Source organism: Cucumis melo, chromosome 10, assembly GCF_025177605.1.
Source record: "Cucumis melo cultivar AY chromosome 10, USDA_Cmelo_AY_1.0, whole genome shotgun sequence".
Taxonomy (NCBI): Eukaryota; Viridiplantae; Streptophyta; class Magnoliopsida; order Cucurbitales; family Cucurbitaceae; genus Cucumis; species Cucumis melo.
In genome coordinates this window covers 13,554,005-13,579,566 of record NC_066866.1, presented here as the reverse complement: position 1 = coordinate 13,579,566, position 25,562 = coordinate 13,554,005, and the positions used below count along the sequence as shown (strand labels likewise).

The following is a 25,562-nucleotide window of genomic DNA, read 5'->3' as shown; positions in this document are numbered from 1 at the left end:
TATGTATCATGCCATTAATTTTTATAATTAGTTACGTTTAATTAAACACTTGAAAATATATTTGAGACATATATATATATATATATATAGTAGTTATGTATTATATATGTATTATATTTTCTTATTTTATTGTTTCACTTTATGTATTATATATGTGTAATTCACTGTATTCTAATTCAAGTTAATTATAATGGATCTTATACCTATCAAATATCATATCAGAGTTGAAAGAAAAATATAACCAAATGCTAAATTAAAAAGAAAAAAAAAAGAGTGAGATGTAATTGGAAAAATGGGGAGTAATAATTAAAAATTTAGTAAAGTACTACATCGACATGGGAATAATTATGGACCTCACTGAAAACTTCTTTTTCTTTAAAAAAAAAGTAGGAACACTAGAAAGACAAATATCAATTGCAAATTTAATAAATATAAAAGTTAGAGAAAAAAAAAAGAAATAATTGTACTAATTCTTCTTGTCCTCTTTCTCCCACTTGTGATCCTCCGCCACATAAGCGGCAAAGATAGAGTCCATACTATTACTACTGCTGGTCCCGGAATTGAACATCACGTCAGCCATGTCCACCACCGCAAACTGATCCCCCACTTCTTTTCCGTACCGTACGCTGCACGGGGCGCCGGATTTCGACCCTGAACCGACGACATCCATGGAAAGCCAGGCAGCGGAGGCGGGGTGAATTAACTGGGAGATGGGTTGGCCGGTGGCGAGGGGTGGCGGCGGGGGAGCGGAGGGGGCGGTGGCGGACATGTGGCATGTATGGTCGCCGCGGTAGGTGACTTCGAACGTGTGGGGATCGTCGTCGAGGCGTTGCACGTGCTTCTTGGCTGGGCAGTGGTAGAGCTTCTGGTGGGTGCATCTGAAATAGCCTCTGCGAAAGGAAATTCATGAAGATGATGATTTTAATTACACTTTTACGCTTGCCATTTTTTTAGGTAACCTTTTCTTTTAAATATAAAAAATATTTTATGCAGATTTGGTTTTATTTGATTTCTATATTCTCCTGTATTTTCAGTAACTCAGATTTCTGTTTTCTTATTTATTTGTCAATTAGTTTTTAAAAATTTGTCTAAAAATATTCAAACTCTTATACTTTAGTTTAGACATGATAAGAAATAGAGAAAATAGATTTAATTTTTAGACGAAATTGTTAACATATGATGCAGTTTATGATTTGAGATCAACCTTAATTATTATCATAGTATAAAAAGTTTTAATAAACCATGTAGTTTGATTAATAAAACTCTTCTATCTTTTGTTTTTTTATGTACCTTTAAAGATTTGAACATATTGTTGGCCAAACCAAAAAATGTTACGTTTTGCTCATGAAAATGAAAAAAGAAAAAAGAAAAAAAAAAGAAAAGAAAAGAAAAGAAAAGAAATGTGTCAAAATATGTGATAAGGTAACAAAAGGTATTATCAGTGGTTGGCATTAAGTTTATGTAAAAGAAATGCATTCGACTAAATTATATGTTTAAATTTAAATAAGTCTAGATAATAAAAAGTAAATTCAAAATTTTAAAATTATAGGATCTAATTAATTGAAATTATTTACGAACCATATGGATTAATTTGCAAATTTTAACTTGAATGTTTTTTTTTTGTATGTACATTTGAATTTTTAATCAGATTTAGAGGATAAAAACATGTATATTTGTTAAATATTGTACTGAAAAAATATATCTATTGGTTAAATATTTCAATTCTAGAATGTGAGAGAATATTATTCGAATCTAAAAATGACTTAAACAATACTTCATGAGATCAATAAAATATAATGGGGAAAACCCAAATCAAAACCACTTTCATAACTAATTTTATATTATTTATTTTAAATAACCACTAAATTCTAAAATTAATAATAATCGCTTGAACTTTTAAAGTACTTTTGATAAAAATATATATTATATTTTACTTCTTAATCTCGATTATAATTTATGTTTTTGAGATTTACTAAGTTCAGTTGAGATAATTTAGATTTTAATTTTTAAAGCAATAGGTAGATGATGGATTAAATTTTGAAAACAAACTTATTATTAATTATTTTTTAGTACATTTAGATTTTGAATTTGAGATTAATACAACGAATGGTAATTACAACTCATTTAATTGGTCTAGAGATGAATCAAATTTAAGAATCCCACACCAAACACATACATATTTGTAAGCATGAAAATATATATATATATTTTGAAATTAGCTTAGGAAACAAATCCCTTAATAAAATATTTTGCTTTCAAAACTAAAATACTATACGTCTTAATTGGAAAAACAAGTTGTAAAACATAATTAAGTAGTAATTAAAAAAGAAAAGTAGTAAATTAAAATGTTATCTTGTGTCAATGAAAATTCAAATTCCACAAGGCATGGAAAGGTTTAATATATATATATATATATATATATATATATATATATATATATATATATATATATATATATATGAAGGGATCAAATGTAGAAGAATTATTGACCATAGAATTAGTCACAAAGTAAAAAAAAAAAAAAAAAAAAAAGGGTGACCCACATTTTGAAGGAGAACAAAAGCACTTTAATTTGTTTTGAATTGAATGAGTCAAACATTCAATTATTAATTTATATCATCAATCCATCAACATATTTCTGTTTTTTTTAAAAAAAAAATATACAAACAAACTTTTTCGTAGGAAGAAAAAGACCATTTTCCCCAGAAGTGCACAAGATTTTTTTTATTATTATTTTTTTAATTTTTTTGTCATTGACAATATTTTCTTTTTTAGTTTCTAAAACTTTTGTTTTTCATTTTGTTTCCTAAAACAATTTAAACGTGATAATAATAATAATTTTTTTGGGGGGAGAAGAAGAATATAAGAAGATTGCTTGATTTAAAGAGAAGTTAAGAATTTGTTTTGACCAAAAACTTATTAATGAAGTCGAATCAATTTATGGACCATTACCTTTCAATTCAATCTAATTGTAGCCTAATATTTATAAAAGGAAACAAAAAAATCTAATTGAACGCTAAACCCACCTTTCATCCTCATTTCGTTTTTTTTTTTTTTAAAAAATGAAATTAGCATATTTTCTCTAAATTTCTTATTAGAAAATGTAGTTTCGTAAGTGTTCCATTTAATTTTCTACTTGATTAATTCAATCACAAAGTTTAATATATAAGATTTAATCTTTTCTATAATTAAAATGGAGAGATTCAAACTATAAGCTCGTAATTATTAATATACTCTTCCTTCAATTGAGTTATGCTTAGTTTGATAATATTAAGTTAATTAATTATCACCTTAATTAATAATAATTAATTTGTTTTTTTGCCTTGAATTTTTCATTAGATATCATTAAAATTCTTGTTATTCACTCAAATTGCTATTTTGCATGCGTTGATTAATAGTAATATTATTACAAATAAAACTGACAACGTCTTAAAAAGATTTTATAAATATTTTGTCATGGATTTAGGCATTTTATGTCATGTTTGAAATTATTTCTTCTTTAAGCACTGGTTTGTTGTTCTTGAATTTTTTTACTTGTAGATTGATAAATTGATCGAAAATTAAACTTAAATGATAAACTATACAGACTAGATCATAATTATTAGAAAAAATGACGACTTAATTTTGATGAAAATATTCACAATAAAAATCAAATCAAATAGGTATAAGTAGTAAAGCACATGGGTTAAGTTAGTTAGATAACTAAATCGTTATAAATTAAAAAAAAAGAAAAAAAAAAGAAAAAAAAAAAGAGACAAAATAGTTAGTAACCAAAGTTGAAGCACTAATTATTCCTTTTTGTGATTTAATGCTGACTTTTGAGTAAACTCTATTTCTAGTTTATTTGCACAGAAAATGACATTTTCAATTGATAAAATAAAAGTAAAATATTTTGATTTTTAATTGAAAATATTTTGATACTAATTAGGCGTTTTACAAGAAAATAAAAGGTTTGAAACTACAGAGAATTGCTTCAAACATTTTAAATATGCCAAATTCTGTTTGTTTTTCCCCTCAAAAGATTAACATGATTTCTTTTAATAGATAAATGAGATCTTATTCATATCTTTTCCAAAAATATGAATTTGTAAACAATAATTTCATAAAAATAATGGAAAAAAGAACGTTTTCAAATATTTAGTATAACCAATGAAAACATTTGTGAAAAGATAATAAAATTTCCAAATTTTTTTAAAGATATTTTCGAGAGTCTTATCATATAAATTATTATTTTTTTTTTAAAAAAAAAAAAAAACCACCTTCTGAATTAGGGTTCTTCCCTTCAAACTTGTAATTTCAGCTAAAATCATCCCAAAAGTATTGGATCATTTAAAACTTTAAGAACATTATTTATTCCATTCATTTGATAATAATTTTGTTTATTAAAATGTGGGTTTATTTTCTCCAACCTTTCTTTATAATGATTTTAATTGTGTTGGGTTAAAGAAACATCAAAACATTTAACCCAATTATATTAATTAAAGCAAGGTTTAGTTAAAAATGTGAAAAACAGCAAAACGAAATAGACAGTGAGATAGCAAGAAACAAACATAAACTTAAAAAACAGTAGACAACCTAAACCAAAATGTAAACATTTTTCAAAATCCGAAACAAAAAAGAAATGAAATGTGTAAATTAAAGGAAAAAAAAACAAACAAACCTGGGAAACCTAGAGCCAAGAATCTCCTTCTGTCCATATTTCCGCCATGTGAAGCCGTCGTCGGGCGGCAGCTCTGTGTTTCCGATGCGCGGCGCCCCCACCCTCACCGTCCTCTTCTCCATATCATCTTTTCTGCTCAAACCACCATTTCATGTCAACACACAAATCTTCTACGTTAGTTCAATATATACACAAGCATAAATTAATGTCAATAATTGGTATAAAAATTCAACCTATTGTTTTTATTTTATTTGGATAATTTCAAAACAAAGAAGTTTTGGAAGGACGGGTTTTATAACATTATAAACAATGAAATTTATGAATCAATGTAATGCGTTTATTAGCTAACTAGTTTACTTTTTAACTAAAAAAATTATAAACAAAAAAAATATTCAAGCTCCACTCGATAATTATAATTTGTTTTGGTTTGTTGTTTTTAAAAAAGTTAAGCTTATAATCACCCTTCATTTCTTTATTTTATTATTTATTTTTAAGAGTTTTGAAAAATCAAGCTAAACTTTAAGGGTTTAGTAAAAAGTGATGAAAAGCAATGGTAAATACAAATATTTTAATGTTTAGTTATTAAGTGGTCACACAAGTTTCAGAAACCAAAAAAAATGAACTAAATTATTATCAAGCAACAAAGCAAATAGAACTCAACAGACAAATATTTTTAATGAGTAGGAAAATCAAACAATTTAATGAAATGATGAACTAACTAAGTGAAAAAGAGGAAAAAAAGAAGCATTATCTTGTCTTACATTGTAGTACTGTTTATACTTAACTTCGTGGAAAAACCCATCTAATTCTTCCCTTTCCCGTGCTTTACCAAACCCAATTCCATCCACTTTAGAGCTTTTATTATCTTCTCTCTCTCTCTCTCTCTCTATCTCTTTTTTGTAATTTTTTGAAGTTTCAGGTTAAATTACTCTGTTTGGTTGTGCCTGAGAGTTAAACCTAAAAATCAGAACTCGTCACATCATTATCAGGATGCATAATTTTAACACAACCACAATGCATAATTTTAACCACAAAAAATCAATACCGTCTTCGTGCTTTTGTCGACGACGAGGAGGAAGAAGAAAAACCCATTGCCATAAGCTTTCCAGAATCCTTCACAGCCGCTGGAACCGTCACAATCGCAGACGGCGGTGAGGGAGATCTCGTCTGCATTTGCGCCAACTCCATAGCTTGAGAGCAAGTAGATTTCAACCACTCCTCCAACCCAACCTCCCCCTGACCCGCTGTGAGAGGCGGCGGTTCATGGCTGCTCAGCCGGTCCTTGGCCGCGGAAAAAACACCCAAAATCTCATCACAAGATCGAGCCATGAAATGGGATTGATCTGACATATTGATATTATTATTCCCCAAATTTAAAACGTTGAATTCCAATTGCCTTGCTAAAGAACACCCACGAAGAATCAAAGAAATGGCTTCTTCCATGGCAAGAACTTTGAAGCTTTTATAATACCACAAAAGAAATATATATATATATATGTATGTATGTATGTACTGATGGTACGAAAAACTTTATAACCCAAAGTTTTGTGATTGATTATTGAATAACATGTTTCTTGTATACGGTACAAAAAAATGATTAAATATAAAAGGAGGTAGCAATTGGGGAGAAAAAAAAAAAAAAAGAGGGACTTGGTCATGGTCATTGGTCAAAGTAGAATTTCAACAAAATTTGATGGGAATATAGTTTAGACCAAAGACTCTCTAAGAATAAGAGAGAATTATATTATATGGGGAGTTTGTTTTAAAAATTAAAATTCTAGTTTTTCTTATTTTTCCCTTTTACTTTGATTTCAATTGAATTTGTATTATGGGGTTTTTTTTTTTATTTATTTGAGAAAGGGAATTGGTAAAACTAACTACTATTCTTCTCAACTTGGGCTTGTTCTTTTTGATAGATTGCAATTGATTTATTTTTGTTCTTTTCACAACTTTGAATTCACGTTTTTGGTTTATTTTCGTTAATATCATTTTCCCTTATTTCTTAGGTGGCAAAGTATTTGCATTTCATCTTACGTCAACGTGTAAGAAGGGAAAAATACATGATTAGGCATTTCCACCCTCCTCTTCTAAGTGACACCATATTTGGGACGTGAATTATAATAGGGGTGTAATTGGGTCGGGTCGGGTCGGGTTTTCTTCAAAACCGACCCGACCCGAAATGTACGGTTGATTCTGAAACCCGACCCGACCCGACCCAACCCACATTCCGGTTGGGCCGAATGGGTCGGGTCGGGTCGGGTCTTTTTTTTTTTTTTTTTTTTTTTTCCTTCTACTTACTTAGCACTTATCTCCTCTGATAGTGCAAGCATCAAATGTAAAGAATGAAAGCCTTCCCTGTTAGCATAATCTCTAAGCATGCCTATGATGTTGGATGAAAATGTAAAGAACAGCAGCAATTTCAGTGATCATCTGAAGATCCAGCTGAAGAACTTCTCTGGATAGCTTTCTCAACCAGCTGAAGATCCAGAACGATGAAAGTTCACAAGTCAAGTCAAATTGGTTGTGAACACAAGTGAAGCCATATTAGCGATCATCATATAAGAACAAACAAGTAATTGTCAAATTCTTGTTACAGAAGCATCTTTCTAATCTAGATTCTGCACGTATTTTGTGGTGGTTAATCCAATCAGAATGCCAAAAGTTACAAATTGTCAGTTGGCACAGATCCCCCCACCTTTTCTACAGAAACTAAGAGCAGGAATTCAATTGATGCACTATGCAAAATAATGTTTAAATTACATGTATGGCAATCCAATAGTTAGTAACACAACTCGTTCTCATTGAAATAGTCCTCAGAACCCCTTTACATCGTTGTGGTAAATATTAAACAAAAGAAAACCAGAAAAATCAAATGGAGCTGAAGGAAAATAGGAGCATGAGCACGCTTTGAACACACTCGCCAAGCTAGAGCCACAAATAAAGGTAGCTTTCTAGTGACAAAATGATTATCATGGAATCACTCTCTATTGCTTCTACAAATCAAGAGAAAACAGCTGCTTCTTCAACCATTAATCAATTAACTGAGAATTCAAGATGGAAGCATAAAGTGGTGAAAGTATATTCACACACATGGAAATTAATTCTATGGTGCACAGTATTGCTACTATCAAAATCAAAATAAACATGGAGCAGATTTAGAAACAAAAAAAAAGGTAATATCTCCTCTGCTGAAGCTTGTACTTTTATCCTTGTTTACAAAATTAGTCCACCAAAATCAAAATGAATGAAGCCTAAGAAACCAAATTGCTCTTCACTGTTCAACCAAAAACAGAAGTCTCTGCTTCATATGTGTACCTGTAATAGAAGCGTGTGATGCTTTGAGCTATTGGGACTTGACTTAGGATCTGTTTTCTCTCCATCATTTTGTGCATCATTCTTGGTAACAGCTTTGTTCAATTCCCCCTGTGAACATACATAAATTAGTGAGCAAGATAAACTTATGGATGAAAAAGAACATAGAGATACTGTAATGATAGAAACTACAGGAGAAGCAACCTCACGTAATTGCAATTTAGTTTCACACTATAACAAGTAAATGTGTAAATGACATAAGATGGATGATAATCTCAATTTAGTAGGAAAACCTGTCCAAGTGAATTGCTAGCGTCGAAATTCTCATTATGGGATCCTCCTTTTGTTACCTGCCAAGATTAAGTTGAACTAAGTAGGAGGGTGGTTCAGATCCAATAGTAGGTAAAACTTATTAAATGTCATTTACTGTGGGGAGTATTGTATAATTCTTTTTTAAAAAATAATGAAAACGATCAAATACCTTGGACACCGGTTTCAGTTTCACACAAGGGCTGTCAGTATGAGCACCAACAATATGAGCACTTCCCTGTCCCTTGACCAAGCCCTGCTCAAGTGATTAGCTAATTTTTCACCCAATTCATTCTCTTGGGTATTGCTAGATTTAGCAGAAACAACATCAGCTACTTGATTAGCCAATAAAAACAATTTTGAAAAACACTGGGGAACTTTTACAAACGCATGGAAGACAATAAAAACCAAACCAACAAATTGGTCAAAAAAACTTGATGAAGATGACAAGAACAAGAAAATCAGTAAGTTACCGGTTCAACGAAACCACCATGAAATCAACTAAAACAAAAAACAAAACAAACAAACAAACAACCAATAATCTCTCAGCCCTTCTTTTGTTTCTTTTATATAAAGAAGGTTAACCAAGGAACTCAAACGTTTAATAAAATATTATGGTACTGGAAGATTAAAAACTCGACTAGCAAAGATAATAGTTCACTTATTTCTAAGAACCTCATGAACAAAGTTTACAATTGGGAAGGTATGAATTAATGAACATCTTCACGAGACCACCTTGTTCGTATAACCCAAAGTGCTTCCATGATTGTGATTGGGAAGTTCCATCATTGAGCTTCAAGACTCTAAAAAAACAAGATTCGATATTTAATAAGTTAATAATTTTAAAAAAATGTAAATAAAGATTTGAGAGTAGGGATTTAAACCATAGAGTCATTATTCAAATTCTCAAATGCAGCTTCCATCTCCTTTCCTATGTTTATGAATTCTAGATCAAAATGACAAACAGTTAGCTTCTATGGGATAATTGAAAATTTTAAATGCGTACTTCAAAAAGAATATTACCTTCATCAATTTCTTCAGCCCCGTCAATTTCTTCATTCATGTCATCCAAAGGTTTAGACTGAATCCAATTCTGAGCACAAATGAGTGCCTCTGCAGTTTGAGGAGTTAAAGAACTTCGAAAAGAATCTAACACCCGTCCTCCAGTGCTAAAGGCGGACTCAGAAGGCACAGTTGATATAGGAATACTGTAGATGTCCCTAGCTACTTGGCTAATGATCTTAAATCGAGAGGCATTCACCTTCCACCAAGTTAGCAAATCTAAATATTCATCGCCCATACAATCTATACGAGCCTCATCCAGATAACGAGTCACCTCTGTTTTAGCATCATCTAGACATGTTTTGTTACTTTGTTTAAATCTATCATGAACAGTAGCACGTGCCTTGTAAGATCCACTAGATGAGATAGAAGGTATTTCACTTTGACTTTGAAAGCCAAATCCTTCGATAGGTGTACATGATTGTGTTTGTGAATATTTTTCTTTTGACATTCTCATATAATAATCATCACACAATCGACGAAATGCTTCTTCAACCTTATTTGTCCATATTTTTGCACAATCTTCCTCCAAAAATTCATTAAAACAATAATTCACATAAGCTAGCTTGTACCTAGGGTCAAGAACTACAGAAACATACAATAATAAATTGGTCTTCTCACTTGTAGTTATACCCCAATACTTGTTGAATTTTGTCTGCATGCTTAATGTCATTTGACTCAATAATGCATTCTCATACGATGAGTATTCACGAATTATTTCTTGGATCAAACAAAGTTCATGAAAAAATATATTTGAAGTCACAGACATAGATGCAGAAAACTTCATTGTTACCTCTGAAAAAGTCTTTAGGAACTTTACAAACACTTTTGCATTATCCCAATCTTCAGTAGTAGGAATATCATCCTTTGGCAAATAACTAGGGTCATGCTCCTCCAATCTTTCAAAAGTCTTTTGACACTTAATTGCTCCATCCAACATAGTAAAAGTAGAATTCCATCGTGTCGGAACATCCATTGTAAGACAATTTTTTGTTGACATCTTATCTTCTTTAGCAAAATCTTTAAATATTTGCAATCTAGCAGGAGATGACCTAACATACTTCACAGCATTTCTGATTCGAATGATAGACACATGCAAATCTTTTAAGGCATCACTAACAATTAAATTAAGAATATGAGCACAACATCTAATGTGAATAAATTCACCATCCAACACCAACCCATTTCTGCCTTTAAACTTTTTAACCAAGTAGGCAATGGCTACATCATTTGAACTCGCATTATCAACCGTTACAGTAAAGAGCCTATCAATACCCCAACCTTCTAAGCACTTTTCAATGGCTCTACCTATGGTATCTCCTTTATGATTAGCTACTTGACAAAAGTTCAAAATTCTTTTGTGCAAGTTCCAATCATCATCAATGAAATGAGTCGTTATAACCATATAATTAATATTTTGCACAGAAGTCCACGTATCCGTTGTTAAACAAACTCTTTGGCCACTTCGAGTTAATGCATTTTTTAACTTTTTTTTCTCCTTCATATACATTTGAAAACAATCTTTTGCAACAGTTACTCTTGATGGAATCACAAACTTTGGATTTAATGCCCGACAAAATTGGTGAAACCCTTCACTTTCTACGAACTTAAATGGCAATTCATCCAAGATAACCATCCTAGCAAGCATTTTTCTACAATTTTCTTGAGTGAATGATGCAGTCATCAAATTACTTTCAGAATCTCCCTCTCCTTCAACATTATCTTCCAATGGATTTACATACATCTTACATTTCTCTAAATGTCTTTTTAAATTAGTGGTACCATTTCTTTTGGAATCACAAGCATATGAAGCCCCACAATGTTTACAAGCAGCCCTAGGATATTTAGGATCACATCCTTCTACTTTTATAAAATGTTCCCATACCGATGATGGTGGTTTAACCGGTTTTCTTTTTCCTAACACTGGACTAGAACAACTCTGATTTGAAGTCTCGTCTACCGAGAATGAAGTCATCCTAATAATCATCAAACAAAACACATAGAAAATTAAGGAAAAGCTTACCAGTACTGTAAAAGAGAAAGAAACAAAGAAAGGCAGTACTCTAAATGTTATTATATAAACAAACTTTTCCAAAGCAAAATTTTCGCATCCCATTAGTTCCTAAAATACTCAAGTTCTTCTAGTTACTCTTTCCCATTAGTTCCTAAATTTTCACATCTCTAAATGTTCGTTTCTGTTTTGAAAGACTGCAGCCTCAAGAATGACTTCCAGGACAGTGGAGTGGTTAACTTCAATTTTTGTTTAGCATGTGGAGTTCTTGAACTCATTGTGGGGCAAACGAGTAAAAAAAATATCAATTTTTATGGCTTATTAACTTCATGCACAGTAGGCTCAACGACTAAACAACTCCACCCCTATTACCTTTGGTAAGCACAAAGGATTCAGTGGCTGCCTTGATTGAAAGGATAAAAGTTTGAACTCATGCGCTCATCAAAGTACGTATACCATAAATTTAACTAAACAAAACTATAAATATCACACTATAAAGTCACTAAAAAACTTAAAACTACTAATGAACATAACCCTCAAACATAACTCTCATGAGTTCATGCAAAGTTCTATGTTTTTTATGGTTGACATTACCATTTCCTAGTAGGTAACGATTAAAGACACAGCACAGTAACACAAGTTAATTACTATACTTAGGAACAGCTGACATTGTAAGTTTTTTATTCACGAACTAGTTTCACAAGATAGAGATTTATTTATTTATTTTTTTTTTTAAAACATCAAATTCTTACCAAACGAGTGGTTAGCAATTACAATCCTGGCTGATCCCTTCTGTTTTGCACCACAAGCAAGAGCTTTGCCAACTCCACCAGCACCAATGACAACAACGAGCTGAGCTTTACCAGCTAAGCATGAACCGACTGTGGAGCTGTCGTTATGCAAGCCTGCAATATAAGAGTTGGGTATAAACCATCTTGGTTGAAAATAATATTTATGAAGAAACAGAAGAAAAATATGCATACAAACCAGGTAATCCAACTTCAATGGCTGAAATAGCACCATAACAATATGTGTTATAGCCACATAATTTTTCATCAGATTGTCTTCTAATTAAGAACAAAAAGTTAACAGCTCCAGTTGGCTGCAAAAGTTTAAAACTCTATCATCCAAGTATTGTGGAAACTAAGAGGTCTATATATATCTGGGGGAACCTTTTGTTTTAGGATTCAAGACATGTAGATAGATAAAGCGTGTAGAGCCTTACAATTTTGTTGAAATATGATGAAAATTTGTATATTAATAGCTAAATGTGTTTTATGATGTGAACCGTACCATCCTGATCTACGGCTGAATGTAATTTTTTTTTTTTTTTTAATCTCTCTTTCAGAATTTTAGACATGGTGTGTTTCTCTAAATGAATGGAATTTACGAACTTCACACTGTTAATTTTTTAGTAAAATTTTAGAACAAACTTATTCTAAAATTTCTCTCTCTTATAGACATATACCAACCTTTCCAATCCCCATTGCACACGTGAGGCAGCAGAAGCAAGCTGGTTATCAAAGTTAGTCAATCTATTGGCTAGATTAGGCATTTAGTAAGTGTTGTGAAAATGAGTCGATAGCGTGAAGTTTGTGCAGAGGAACCCCAAACTGGGAATGAGTATAAAGACAATTATAGGCAATTGCTGAGGCACTGGACAAAATGAGCTGTAAACTAAAGACTAAGCTTCTCAAACAGTCTGGTATTTTTCAATCTACAATCTGGTATTTTTCAATCTACAAAGTGAGAGATGCATGTAATATAATTGAGCTTCAATGTGAAATGCCGCCACTCTCCAATTTCCCCTCCATTGTGGGATTCATTTTAAGATATCGTCTGGTTTCTTATAACAATAAAAAAATAGCAGAAGTTTCAATGTCAAATATTAATTTCATATTATGTACACTTAAACCAGAACCCATAAACAAGAACCCAGATGGCAATAACCCCAAATAAACAGAAAAAAAAACCCAAAATAATACAAGCTGTAATTTAAAAATTAAAGAGATGATAATAAGGAGAAAGGGACAGACAGAAAGATAAAGCAATATATGGGTCAGTGTGGAACTTACAGGCGATGACGATGGAGTGGCGAAGTGATGAAGACGAAGAGATGCCGACGCCGATGAACACGAAGAGATAGATGCCGACGCTGATGCAGACGAAGAGGTAGATGCCGACGCCAAACGATGGAACAAAATGGTTTTTGAAGAGGAGGAAGACGCCAGACGAAATGCTGAAGACTGAAGAAGAATCGAAGAGGAGAGGAAATGAATTATTGACCTAATCGGGTATTTTAAACCCGACCCGACCCGAACCGAATTAAATCGGGTTGGTTCGGTCCAGTAACATTGTTGTTACTAACCGATCCAACCCAAACCGAACCGAATCGGGTCGGGTCGGGTCGGTTTTTTTCACCCCTAAATTATAATACTTTTGTTTTCCATTATTATATCATACTATTATTATCTATAGTATTACAATCAATTCATTTTTCTTAGTACAATCTTTACTCATACTGTTTCTAACTAACTAAGGCTATATATTAAGATGAGAAATTGTGGTGGGTGACAATTTGAACTTAAAAGGAATTTGCAATCTTTGTCACCCATTATTTTTTATTTTATAAATATGACAAAAAAAAAAAAAAAAAAGCCGTCCAATCAAATAGACACACATACTTGATATACCCAATATGCACTTGAGATACTTGATACATATGATATTCACATATCTATATACTTGAGATATTTGATACCTTATATACATATTTATATACATATATGTTGAAAATGACAAAATATTAAAGGTTTTAAATTTAATAACATTAAAATGATGATGCTCGATGGCATTTAGATAAATAAAGCAATATGACAAATTTTTGTAAATAAGTTGATCTTTATCAACTTTAGAATGAAAAAAGGTGAAACATTTTTTTAAGGAGTGTTTCGCACTATGAATGGGTTATTATAGTCGTTATTACTCTTGGATTATAATAGTTTGTAAATTATTTTAGTCTATATTATAATAATATATGTATTTGTGATTTATATTTTTATAATAAATATATATTTTTATTTTCACAACCCTTTAACAAAAATTCAAAATATTTTATCATAAATCCATATATTTGGTATATCAAGCATGTATTAAATGTATACCAAGTGTATTTTACGTGTAGCAAGTGTATATCAAGTGTATCAAATGCCTATTAGAAGAGTATCAAGTATATCATGTGTTACAGGTGTATTGAGTGCATCAAAGTGGTATCAAGTGTATATATTGGTGGTGTACCAAGTATGTACCAATGATGTATCAAGGTATGATCATGTGTATCACTTAGGTTAGGTTTTTTTTTTCTTTTTTTCTATTTTTGCAAAAGTAAATAAGTTTGTGCTATAGATCTAATTTTTAAAATTTATTTTGTCAGACATACAAAAAGTCCTAATAAATATTGATGACAACAAAAATATCTCAACGCATTATTTTTATGAAAATTTTGATGGAAATTTGATTTTGAAGGATATTAATTTTGAAAAATTATAAAAAAGATTAAAAAAACAAATTTTAATTAGTAAATAAACATGATCTATTATTTTAATACAGTAAACATGTCGGTTATTTATATTATAGTTATATAATTACAGACATTTTAATGCTTACTTTTTATGTTTCTTGAATTTTTTACAATATAATAGAAATACCGATCACTTCGAAAATATCAATGTCAAACTCATGAAAATGTGTAAATATCAACATTGATGGGAACATTAGACGTGCAGTGGAAAAAGATAAGATTTTACTTTAATGGCACTAAATTACATGAAAACCTCTAGACTGAAATCAAATTAGAGTTATGAAAACATACCTCGATAGCTCCAGTACTAAATGCTCCGTGCTCCATCCAAATCAGATTGTATGACTTAATGGATGAAGGAATGAAGAGAGAGAGAGAAAGAGATCATGAACAACTATGGATTAGATTTCGTGATGGAAAAAAATGGTGAGATCACAATTGTTTTGGTGGATGATCTCAGTCCAAAACTCCTCAAAGTCTCCAACTCCTTCACAAAGCACACTTTTTATAGTGAAATAACATGCAAAAAAAATGCATGATCATGCAACACCATAGCTTAACATGTAGAAGTTTACTAACCATTATTGTCAACTTCCCAAGCCAAACACCTTGCCCACTAATGTAAGTTGAATTATCTAATAAAATGTTAGCTTTTTCCACTAACTTTAGTCAAAGGGTAAAATAGTCAATATTTTGACTTTTTACCTTTTTTTTCGTCTTGACTAATTTGACTTTTCAAGCCTGAATCTGCATTTATTTTCTCAAAATTCAAATCACATTTGAATATATTACAGGCCAAAGTTTGACTTTTAAAAGTCAAAAGTCAACCCTTTGAGTTTTAACAACTTTGACTATTTCCATCATTTTCAAGCTCCGAATATGAATCAACATACATACTTGTCGGTTTCTATCTCCTTATCTAATTCAAACAATATTAATCCAACATACTATTTTAAGTTTATTTCATATGAGTTAGTAGGGAAATCTAATGGATATCTATAGATTATGGGCTCCAACACTACAAGAAAATATATATTTCCCGATGCACAACATGGACGTCGTAATAAGTAACGTTGGAAAAAAAAGGCTACGATCTTTCGACATCGTAGAAACTTTGTCAAGAAAGTTAGTAATCCCGACGCAACATAAGATGACGTCGGTATAAGGTAATTTAATAAAAAAAGATTACAAACTTCTCCCTATACCATGCACAACGGTATCGGGAGAAGTTCATAAATTTTTTTAATATCTTTAACTTCTCCCGACACCATGCATAACGACTTTGGGAGAAGTTCATAATTTTTTTAATATATTTAACTTCTCCTGATGTCATACATAATGGCGTCGACGTCGGGAGTTCCCCTTTAAAATCCATTTTCAAATATGTTTTACAGATCTTAAAGGCAATCAAAAAACGTGAGAGAGAGAGAGAGAGATTTCACACTTCTCACGACATCGTCCACCGTCCAGTCTTTGCGTCAAACTCCGTCGTCCGATCTTTGGATTCACCGTCCGTCCCTCCCAACGGTAAGCCAAACTCCATTGTCCGTCCGATCTTTGTCGTCAAGCCCCTCGCTGGCAGTAAGCCAAACTATGTTCATTTTGTTGTTGATTGAGTAAATTTTATTTTATTTTGTTGATTATGTCAATTTTGATTTATTGTTATTGTTCTTTATGTTCTCGGTCCTCTCTTCTGATGCCACCACCGCCCCTATCTATTCCGATGAGTTATTTAATTAAGTTATATTTTGCTCTAAAATCCTAAATCCTATTTCTAATTTTGCCTTAGCTTTGCTAATTTTTCCATTCGTTTGCTTAGATCTCGTTCTTGGTTTTGCAAAAAAAAAAAAAAAAAAAAAAGACCCTTCAATTTAATAATGGAAGGTATTTTTTTTAAAAAAAATAGAGGATCTTCCGACGCACAAATATAGCGTTTGGAGATTCCTTGATATCTCCCAATGCTATATTTTATGTGTCAAGAGATCCTCTACCAACTCATTTTTTCCGACCCCAATCCCGCATCGTATTTATGCTTCGAAAGAGGATTTTCCAAGCCTTTTTCATATATCTCCCGACGCCTTTGTGCGTCGAGAGACCTTTATTTTCTTGTAGTGCAACGATTTGAGATTAACTGGTTAAACTCTTTTAGACAAAGCTAATTAATAATCGTTAACTTACGGTCATTCCACTAAAGTCCCATAGTTACACTTAATCCCTTTGCTATAGATATATTTGTGTCCATCTGATATATAACTATGATTAGTAAGTTAATCCTTCATAGGTTGTTTGTAATCTCAGATGAGTCAAAATTACTGTTCTCAAGATTACATCTTGTTCCTAAAATCTAATTGATCACTATTGAACAATTAGTTTAAGGTTCAACCTATAAACTGAATCCCTCTTAGGCCAATGACCGAGAGGGTGAGATCCCTTACTCAACACCTGGATTCAGTTCTTAAGGAAACAACCTATCTACTAACCCAATAATGGGCAAGAGTGAATTCCATCTTGCACCCTATGTTCCTCATCTATTCATCCAGTCTCACTCCTGAAATAGGAGGCTTATCGGGCTAACGCTGATGAGCTCCTCTCATCTATGTAAATCTAAGGATAATCCTATGTGAATATGAGTTCATAGTTAAATCAGAATTAAGATTAAGTTACCTAGGTTATCAATAATCGAATTAGTTAGTTTTATACCGTAAATGGTATCATAATGTAAAAATCATTATTCATGGTTTCAATCTATGTAAACTCTTTATATAGGATGTCCCGAGTTTCATGTCTCCACATGAACGATTTAGGATTACATCGTTTCTACTAACTACAAAGCGAGATGCATCCATATTGTCCTGAATAAGGTGTCCAACCTTATTCATATACTATAGATCGTTTAGATTATATACTAGAACTTGATCTACATTTATGTCTCTACATAAAGTTCGAGCTTACTCAAGATAGCATAAGGACCTTAGTTTATTGAATTTATGATTATAGTATTTCATTTCACTAATGATTCCTCAATACCAACTATTTTATACACTCAAACTAAAATAGTTTGAATCCAAACACAAATTATTAAAATTCAAACCATATAAAATAGTTTATGATACCCTAATATAAACCATATTATAATTTACAAACTATAGAATAATAACCGTTTCTTATAATAATCAACTCATCCCTCCAAATAATTTATAACTAATTTGAATGTATATATTTAAAATTTCTTTGTTCTCAAACTAAGAGTTGCATTCATGTTGAAAACAAATATTTATATATTTTCAAGTAATACATATAGAATCTCTAAAGTTAATTTACACCGAAAACTATGATGAATTTCTAAAAATTTGAAAATCTCCATTTCCCACCAAAAAATGCGTTTTTTTTAACAAATAACTCTTTTTAACTCTTTCTTTTCCCTCTTCCATAATTTGGTTTCACAATATTGTACCATGGAAACCCAATTTTTCTTATAGTGATTTCACACTATAGGACTAACTGGCTAAAACAATGTTACTACATGTGTTCTTTTTTCTCTTTAAAAGTTTTATCTTGTCTCTCTCTTCATATTGTATTGAAATTATCCGACATATATACTGTATTTTTTTATACCATTAGATATATGAGAGGATTTTCCCCTAAATTTACTTTGAAGAAACTTGCATGAAGTTGTTAGGTTTTAAGAGTGATCACATTGTAGCCATTTAAGATTTTAAGATATTATTTTTTCCCCGTTGTCTATGCAGCTAGACTAGATAGTCAATGAGTATAATTGGGTTTATGGATATAACATTGAAATTTCTAGGTAATTATTAAGAAAATATTACGTTACATTAAGTATATAAAGAGTCAAAACTTTTGTGTGGGAAATTGTGTGTAGCATTTGCAACTTTTGATGACTTTTTCTTTTCTTCTCCTTTTGGAATAAAGTTTGGGATTTGATTTATGGTGTGTTTTGGTAGGGTCTCATTTCCCTTCAAGCATTCTTAGAGGGCATTTAGGTCATTAAATTATATGTCATTGTCAAGAGTAAAATTGTCAATCAATTTAATACTTTTTTGGTTAATTTATTAAAGCTTTAAACTAATTGAAAGCTCATTTTTCTTTCCGTGAAACTTTTGTGTCAATAGAATTATCTATCTATATATATACTGTATGTAAAAGGTTGGAAGGCGGAGAAATTTTTAAACCCCATATTTATAACTTTTTTTTGTCTTGTTCTAATAGCAATTTTATCATTCATATAATTTAAATGTTCAAAAAATATAAGTAACATTTCCTTTTAACTTTTCATCTTTTTATTATAACTTTTCTCAAAATTTTAAAATATTCTCTTCAATTAATTATGTTATTTAAATTTATCCAAATCCATTCACATTCATCTTTATCCTTTAATCTTCTATCTCCAAACTATTCACATTCTCTTATTTCATACTAACTTTTTTTTCTATCTCTTTTAACCTTTTAAATTCTTCATTTTCAAATCTTTTGATATAAATATCTCATTTTTTTTATTTTCATTCATGTTCACGAGTCACGACAAAATGCTAGAAGTGAAGAAGAAAAGCAAATCAAATTATGCTTTTCTATTCTCTTCTAATTTTTTTTTTTGTCTATTTTTTATATATAAATATGTTTGTCTATATTCTTTCATTTATAGGTTTTTTTTAGTACATGATAGAAGTTGAGGAAACTTGAACTACGAACTTTGTGGTTGACATGTAGATATGTCTATGCTCTTTATGTTTAAATTATGTAATATTGAAAATCTTTTTAATGTAACCATGGGAATCTTGTTTATGTTTTTTCTTCATTTAACTTTTTTTATTAAAGCTATTATAAATTTTGAGATAGTATATTATATATTTCTAAATTTATTATTCATTTTTCACTCATTACAATGTGAATATAAAAAGGATATAAATATGAAAATATTGAAATGACTATATTATAATTTCATAAATTAAAGTTAAGTTAAAACTATAATTTTTTCGTCTGTGATTTTTACGTGCATCGCACATGTTGTTTACCAATATGTATAAAAAGTCAAAAGGCCCATATTTTGGATACATGTAAAAATTAAAAATTAATAAAAATATTTTAATTAATAAATAAGTATATGGCCATTTTTTAAATAAATTTAACTTTTCATTATTTGTCTCAAGTCACTCTTTAGGATTCTTTTCATTTATTTTTATGATATAATAAAAAGGGAAATTTTCATGAATGTAACAAAACTATTTACCGTTCGTGTAACAAACCCCATAAAGTTAGTCATTTTTTAAATATTCTAGGTTTGCCCTTCTATCTTTCTTCTTTTCTTCTTTCCATCGTATTTCTTCTTTTTCTCTCCTTTTTTTCTGCTGCGATTTCTTTCCGTCTTTCTTCTTTTCTGATTCTTTTTTTTACGTCGTTTAATATTTCCATCAAATTTCTTCTTTTTCTTTTTTTTTCACTATGATTTTTTTCCATCGTGTTTCTTCTTTTCCTATTTTTTTTTACGTCATTTAAATTTGGGTAACCAAATCTAAACGACTGTATACAAAAAATAGCAAAATGTAAACAATCGTGTAAAAAGATCGTGTATTAAAAATCTTAAAAAAATCATTTAGATTGGAGTAGCCAAATGTAAATGATCGTGTAAAAAAATGTAAACGAGAGTAGAAAAAATAAAAAATCGTGTATAAAGAATCTTGAAAAAAAAATCATTTAAATTGGAGTAGACAAATGTAAACGATCGTGTAAAAAAAATAAATTATATATGTTTAATATTTTTTTTTATTTTTTTCTTCTCTTATTTTTTCATAATTTTACATTAATTTAATTTTTTATTTTAAAATTTCAATATTTAGATTTATGTATTATTTGATTTTCAAATTTTACATCTAATTTTAAATTTTATTTTTTATTTAGCTATATTTTAGTGTGTAATTTAATTTTGAATTTCAAACTATTTAGTATTTAATTTATATATTATTTTGACCTTTCAAATTTAAATCGTAAATATGTTTATTTAAAGCTTTTCTAAATTTTAAATTTTAATTTTACGATATGCATGTTTATATGTTATTTTAAATTTTAAATTATTGTTTTTAGTATCATTGAAATTAGTTAGAATTTTACATTATATTTTTTTTACTAAGATAATCATTCGTGTTATCTTTAATATTTTACGAACACGACATTTACATAATAATATAATTGAGTTGAATTTGAATTAACATCATTTAAGATAAATTTTTAGTCCTATCATATACCCCAACTTAATCCTTGATCATCCCGAGCAAGGTAGAAAAGCACACAATCACATAAGATAACTTGCTAATTAAAGATGCCAAGATGCTTTTCTCATGGCTTAATAGTCAACAAGAATCAAGCATGCAATCCAGAGTACAATTCAAAACAAACAATCAATTGATGCAAAAGATTAGAATTATATCCTTTAATCTATTCATGCATAAATAAGTATGAATCCCTTCTCCTCAAGCACATACAAAAGCCAGAATAGATTTAAAAGACCCTCAATTCATTTTTCCCTAATCTAAAGAAAGTAAGATTTATTGAACATTCATGATATTGATATTCATCAACATGTCAATATTTCTACATCGACGTTATTGTTGACATATTCTTGAATTCAAATGATGTTGTTGACATATGTTAATCATGATATTGAATATTCATCTACATGTCAATATTTCCATATTTTCTTGTGTTCGACATAGAAATGAATGGTGAATCAATATTTCCATTATGTCATCGAGAACTCCATGAAACAAGAAAAAAGAAACATGCTCCTGATATAAATAATAAACATCTCAACTTGTTTAAAAATCATAAAATTAATGTTTGTTTAAAAATCATAAACTTTGATTAACACATTGATATTTCTATATTTTTATAGATTTGACATGGAATGAATGATGAATCAACATTTTCATTAAATCATTGAAAATTTAACAAAACATAAAAAATAAAGAGAAATTGTTTCAAATGAAAAAATGACTGAAAATATTTATAAATAAAGTAAAATATCACAATGATAGATACCGATAAATATCTATTTATCAATATCTATTATTGATAAACAATAACAACTTGTTACATTTATAAATACTAGTGTACTACCACGTGCATTTGTACATGTCTTTTTGTATCAATACAATTGCACGTTTAGTTATCAAAGTATTAAGATCAAAGATGTTGATAAATTGATGCACTACAATGATTGATGAATGAGTATAATCTATTTTTTTTAAAAAAAAAATAAGTAGAACTTTTATCTTTTGTTATTTTTTTTTAAATCTTTGAACAACATTTTTGTAACGACCCAACTCCTTATTCTGAGCCAAAGTCATTACTAAATGTAAACAACATGATTTAAGTCATAAAGTTTAGTTAAAACGAATAAAACCTCAGAATTTTATTTATAAAACCAAATCAGGGTAATATGCAAAATGTAAATAATGTTAAAATCCTACTCGGGCCCTATCTACTTTTAAAGAAATGAAATAGTAAATAAGGAAGAAAATAAAACTCAAGTACTAAATGTCTAAAACGGGGGTAAGCGGAAGCAGAAATCCCTATGGCTCGCCACGGTCACTTCTGGTCGCTTGCCAGCTTGCCCTTGCCCCTACATCGACCTCTACCTAAAAACATGTCATGGAAAGAGTGAATATAAAATACTCAGTAAGGGACCCACTACTAGTCCCACTAGGTGCCTGTTAACTTCCTATTAGAGTTCTGAAACTGGTACCCCATAACTGGCACGTCCCCGAACACGTGCAACACGCGCCCCCGTAGGGACAAGCTGGTCCTTGGTAATTCCCAAGGGAATACCTAAGACGCTCGGGCTGTGAGCGGTCCCGTCGGATCACTCACATCATGTTTGTGTCAATGTCAATGTCAGACTGGTAATCCCGTCAGACTACGCAGTCATAAGTGGGAGCGACCCCGTCGGGTCTCTCCATCATGTCTGTCTCATAAAGGTTGTGATCCCGAAGGACACCCATGTGGGTACGACTCTAATAAGGAGCTAACATACACCCTAACCATAGCATACATATACATAACATCGTCATGTAATCATATCACATCTCATCACCACAACCAAACATAAAGTCATAATCAGCCGTCACACATTAACCATGTCATCATAATAAGTCACATCAGTAGTCACACCATTTAAGGGAACACTTATCTACTTACCCTAAAGGTGGGAAGGAGTGAATTCCATCTTGTGTGATTATGTTCCCAGCTCCCCACTCGGTCTTGTCCTCAAAATGATAAGCATATTGAGTCGGCAATTTGGCCACTCTCACCCGTACAAATCAAAGGACAATTCCTTGCAAACAAGAGTTCATAATACACTCAGGATTAAGACTGAGTCACCTAGGTTATCCTAATGAAATAGAAATCCAACTACTTAACGGAGTTACATCTAGTGATTACTATTTCGTGGTCCAGTCTTATGCAAACTCATTGCATAGGATACCCTCACTCACATGTCGTATACATGAACACATTGGATCAATGTGTTTGTATCAAATACAAAGTGAGTTGTATCTATAGTGTTAACAGGATAAGGTACCCAATCTTAACCCTATACTATAGACCCTTTAAGCTGATCTTGAACATTGATCTCTGTATGTCTCTACATACTGTTCAAGACTCATCAAACAGCTTAGGATGTTAGTTTATTGGATTTAGGTTATTAAGACAAAACTAATAATATAATCAATAACACTTATTGAAATTATAATAATAAAACACTTTATTAATGGCAGTCAATTGATTATATTTGCTATCTACGAGTTTTAGGACATAAACCCAACATACACGTGTCAACTTACAACTCATCAGACCATGCAACCAATCTCAGTTCAACAGGTTTCCAACTGTCATTTGCGATTAGACATTTCTCTTGAAAAGTTAACCTTATCTCCTAGGAATGCTCAACCCTTTATTGCTTGACTCTCTTTTCGAGAAGTCTTAGAACTCTTTTTCACTTTACTTTTTATCAGAGAGTTTTCCAACCACCTCATATGAACGTTTAACTTTTCAACAGCATGCCTACCTCATCACAACCATACTTAAGTGTAGGCACTTCTCCCCATGTTACTACATAGCTCTTCGCATTAAACGCGTGCTTCTTCCTTGCCAGATAATCCTATCATGCCTTGCCTTAACGCATTGAGCACTTATCGCAAGTATTTTCTCCTTGCATCATCTTTCCCTTAATTGCATTCTTCTTCACAGAATGCCTCTTATTTACACAACCAAAAATAACTTCTCAACGGGGCTCCTCTTCAATAGAACTCCCTTCCTCCGAATCAGGGCCTCACGATGTAGTTTTTGGATCATTTAAATCAATATTTTTATGGAAAACCTATAATAAATGTAGCCCACAGTAAACGTGAAGATAATTCTGTTCACACGAGATTTCCAGAGAAAATTAATTCGTAGAATTGAACTTGTGTTGATGTTAATTATGATGCAATGTAGTTCGATATTTAGTGCTTGATCATCTGATTTTCTCTTGATTGAATGCATATGCTTGATATATGAAAGCGGAGCATCAAGCTTTAATCTTTCAGGGCAATCGAATTCAAGAGTTAGGGAGTCTTCTGGTTCTTGAGAGAATTATCTATAGACATTCTAGAGTAAAAATTTTAAATTTCCTCCCCCCACAAATGAAGAGATCAACTCTTCTATTTATACAATTCTTTGACAGACTTTATAAGCTTGGGTTTGGTTGGTCTATGGATCAGACCCATGGGCTCAAGCACATGAATTTGAGTTATATTTGGCATTTAGGCTAAATTAAGTTTATTTTTTGAAATTTTTTCATAAATATAACAAATAGGAAAAATATTTACGGTCTATGTAACAAAATGAAAAAGCCGACTAAGGTGGACATCTTTTTAAATATTCCAGGTTTGCCCTTCCTTTTCATCGTCTTTGTTCTCTTCCTCTTTTGCGATTTTTCTCTTTCCATCATCTTTCTTCTCTTCCTCTTTTTTTTTCAAACTGTTATTTGGTTGTTCAAGATCATGTACAAATCTAAACGACCATGTACAAAAAATTAACGATCGTGTATCAAAACTCTTGAATAAAAATTGTTTAGTCAAATCTAAATGATCGTGTACCAAAAATCTTGAAAAAAAAATCGTTTAGATTTAGTTATTCAAATCTAAACGATTGTGTATCATATCTAAACGATCGTGTAAAAAAGAATCTTAAAAAAAAACCGTTTAGATTTGGCTACCCAAATCTGCCAAATCTAAACGATCGTGTGTCAAATATAAGCGATCGTGTACCAAATATATTACACGCATTATTGATGGGGGCATTTTGGTATTTTCCATTGTAGGTCTGTAAGTTTTTTCTATTTTCGAAATTGTTCTATACAGTGTAAATATTTTGCCGCTTTGTTATATTTTTTAAAATAACCCTTTTTTTTTGCTCAATTGAATATTAGCCCAAATAAATTACTTAAGTGGACCAAAATAATTAACTTGATCCAACGGTCTTGATTAAAACACATGACATCATCGGAATTGACAAATTTATGTCTTCAATTTCAATTTGAGACACATGTTAACTTTTAATTAATCCCAAATTCA

At 30.8% G+C, this 25,562-nt stretch overlaps 2 protein-coding genes across 2 annotated transcripts; both read right to left on the bottom strand.

Annotated features, from left to right (window-relative positions):
- Positions 1–285: 285 nt before the first annotated feature.
- Positions 286–6,218, bottom strand: LOC103496757 (WRKY transcription factor 55). Its single transcript, XM_008458745.3, has 3 exons — positions 5,706–6,218; positions 4,661–4,792; positions 286–890 (listed from the first exon to the last, which is right to left on the bottom strand). The coding sequence occupies exons 1-3, from the start codon at positions 6,101–6,103 to the stop codon at positions 467–469; spliced, it is 954 nt and encodes a 317-aa protein (XP_008456967.2). The 5' UTR covers positions 6,104–6,218; the 3' UTR covers positions 286–466.
- An 861-nt stretch (positions 6,219–7,079) lies between these two features.
- Positions 7,080–13,636, bottom strand: LOC127151159 (zinc finger BED domain-containing protein RICESLEEPER 2-like). Its single transcript, XM_051090578.1, has 7 exons — positions 13,430–13,636; positions 9,305–11,319; positions 9,166–9,212; positions 8,454–8,537; positions 8,266–8,322; positions 7,976–8,083; positions 7,080–7,136 (listed from the first exon to the last, which is right to left on the bottom strand). The coding sequence occupies exons 2-7, from the start codon at positions 11,316–11,318 to the stop codon at positions 7,080–7,082; spliced, it is 2,367 nt and encodes a 788-aa protein (XP_050946535.1). The 5' UTR covers position 11,319; positions 13,430–13,636.
- Positions 13,637–25,562: the final 11,926 nt, after the last annotated feature.

Bases quoted from the DNA above. Each gene is read 5' to 3' on its own strand.
- LOC103496757 (XM_008458745.3), bottom strand. From the start codon at position 6,103: ATGGAAGAAGCCATTTCTTTGATTCTTCGTGGGTGTTCTTTAGCAAGG. The intron at 4,793-5,705 runs GTATTGATTTTT...TGGTTTGAGCAG, and splicing joins TCGACAAAAGCACGAAGACG to AAAAGATGATATGGAGAAGA. The intron at 891-4,660 runs GTTTGTTTGTTT...TTCCTTTCGCAG, and splicing joins CTTGGCTCTAGGTTTCCCAG to AGGCTATTTCAGATGCACCC.
- LOC127151159 (XM_051090578.1), bottom strand. From the start codon at position 11,318: ATGACTTCATTCTCGGTAGACGAGACTTCAAATCAGAGTTGTTCTAGT. The intron at 8,538-9,165 runs GTTTAAATCCCT...TCACTTGAGCAG, and splicing joins ATTTGAATAATGACTCTATG to GGCTTGGTCAAGGGACAGGG. The intron at 8,323-8,453 runs GTATTTGATCGT...TAATCTTGGCAG, and splicing joins AACTGAAACCGGTGTCCAAG to GTAACAAAAGGAGGATCCCA.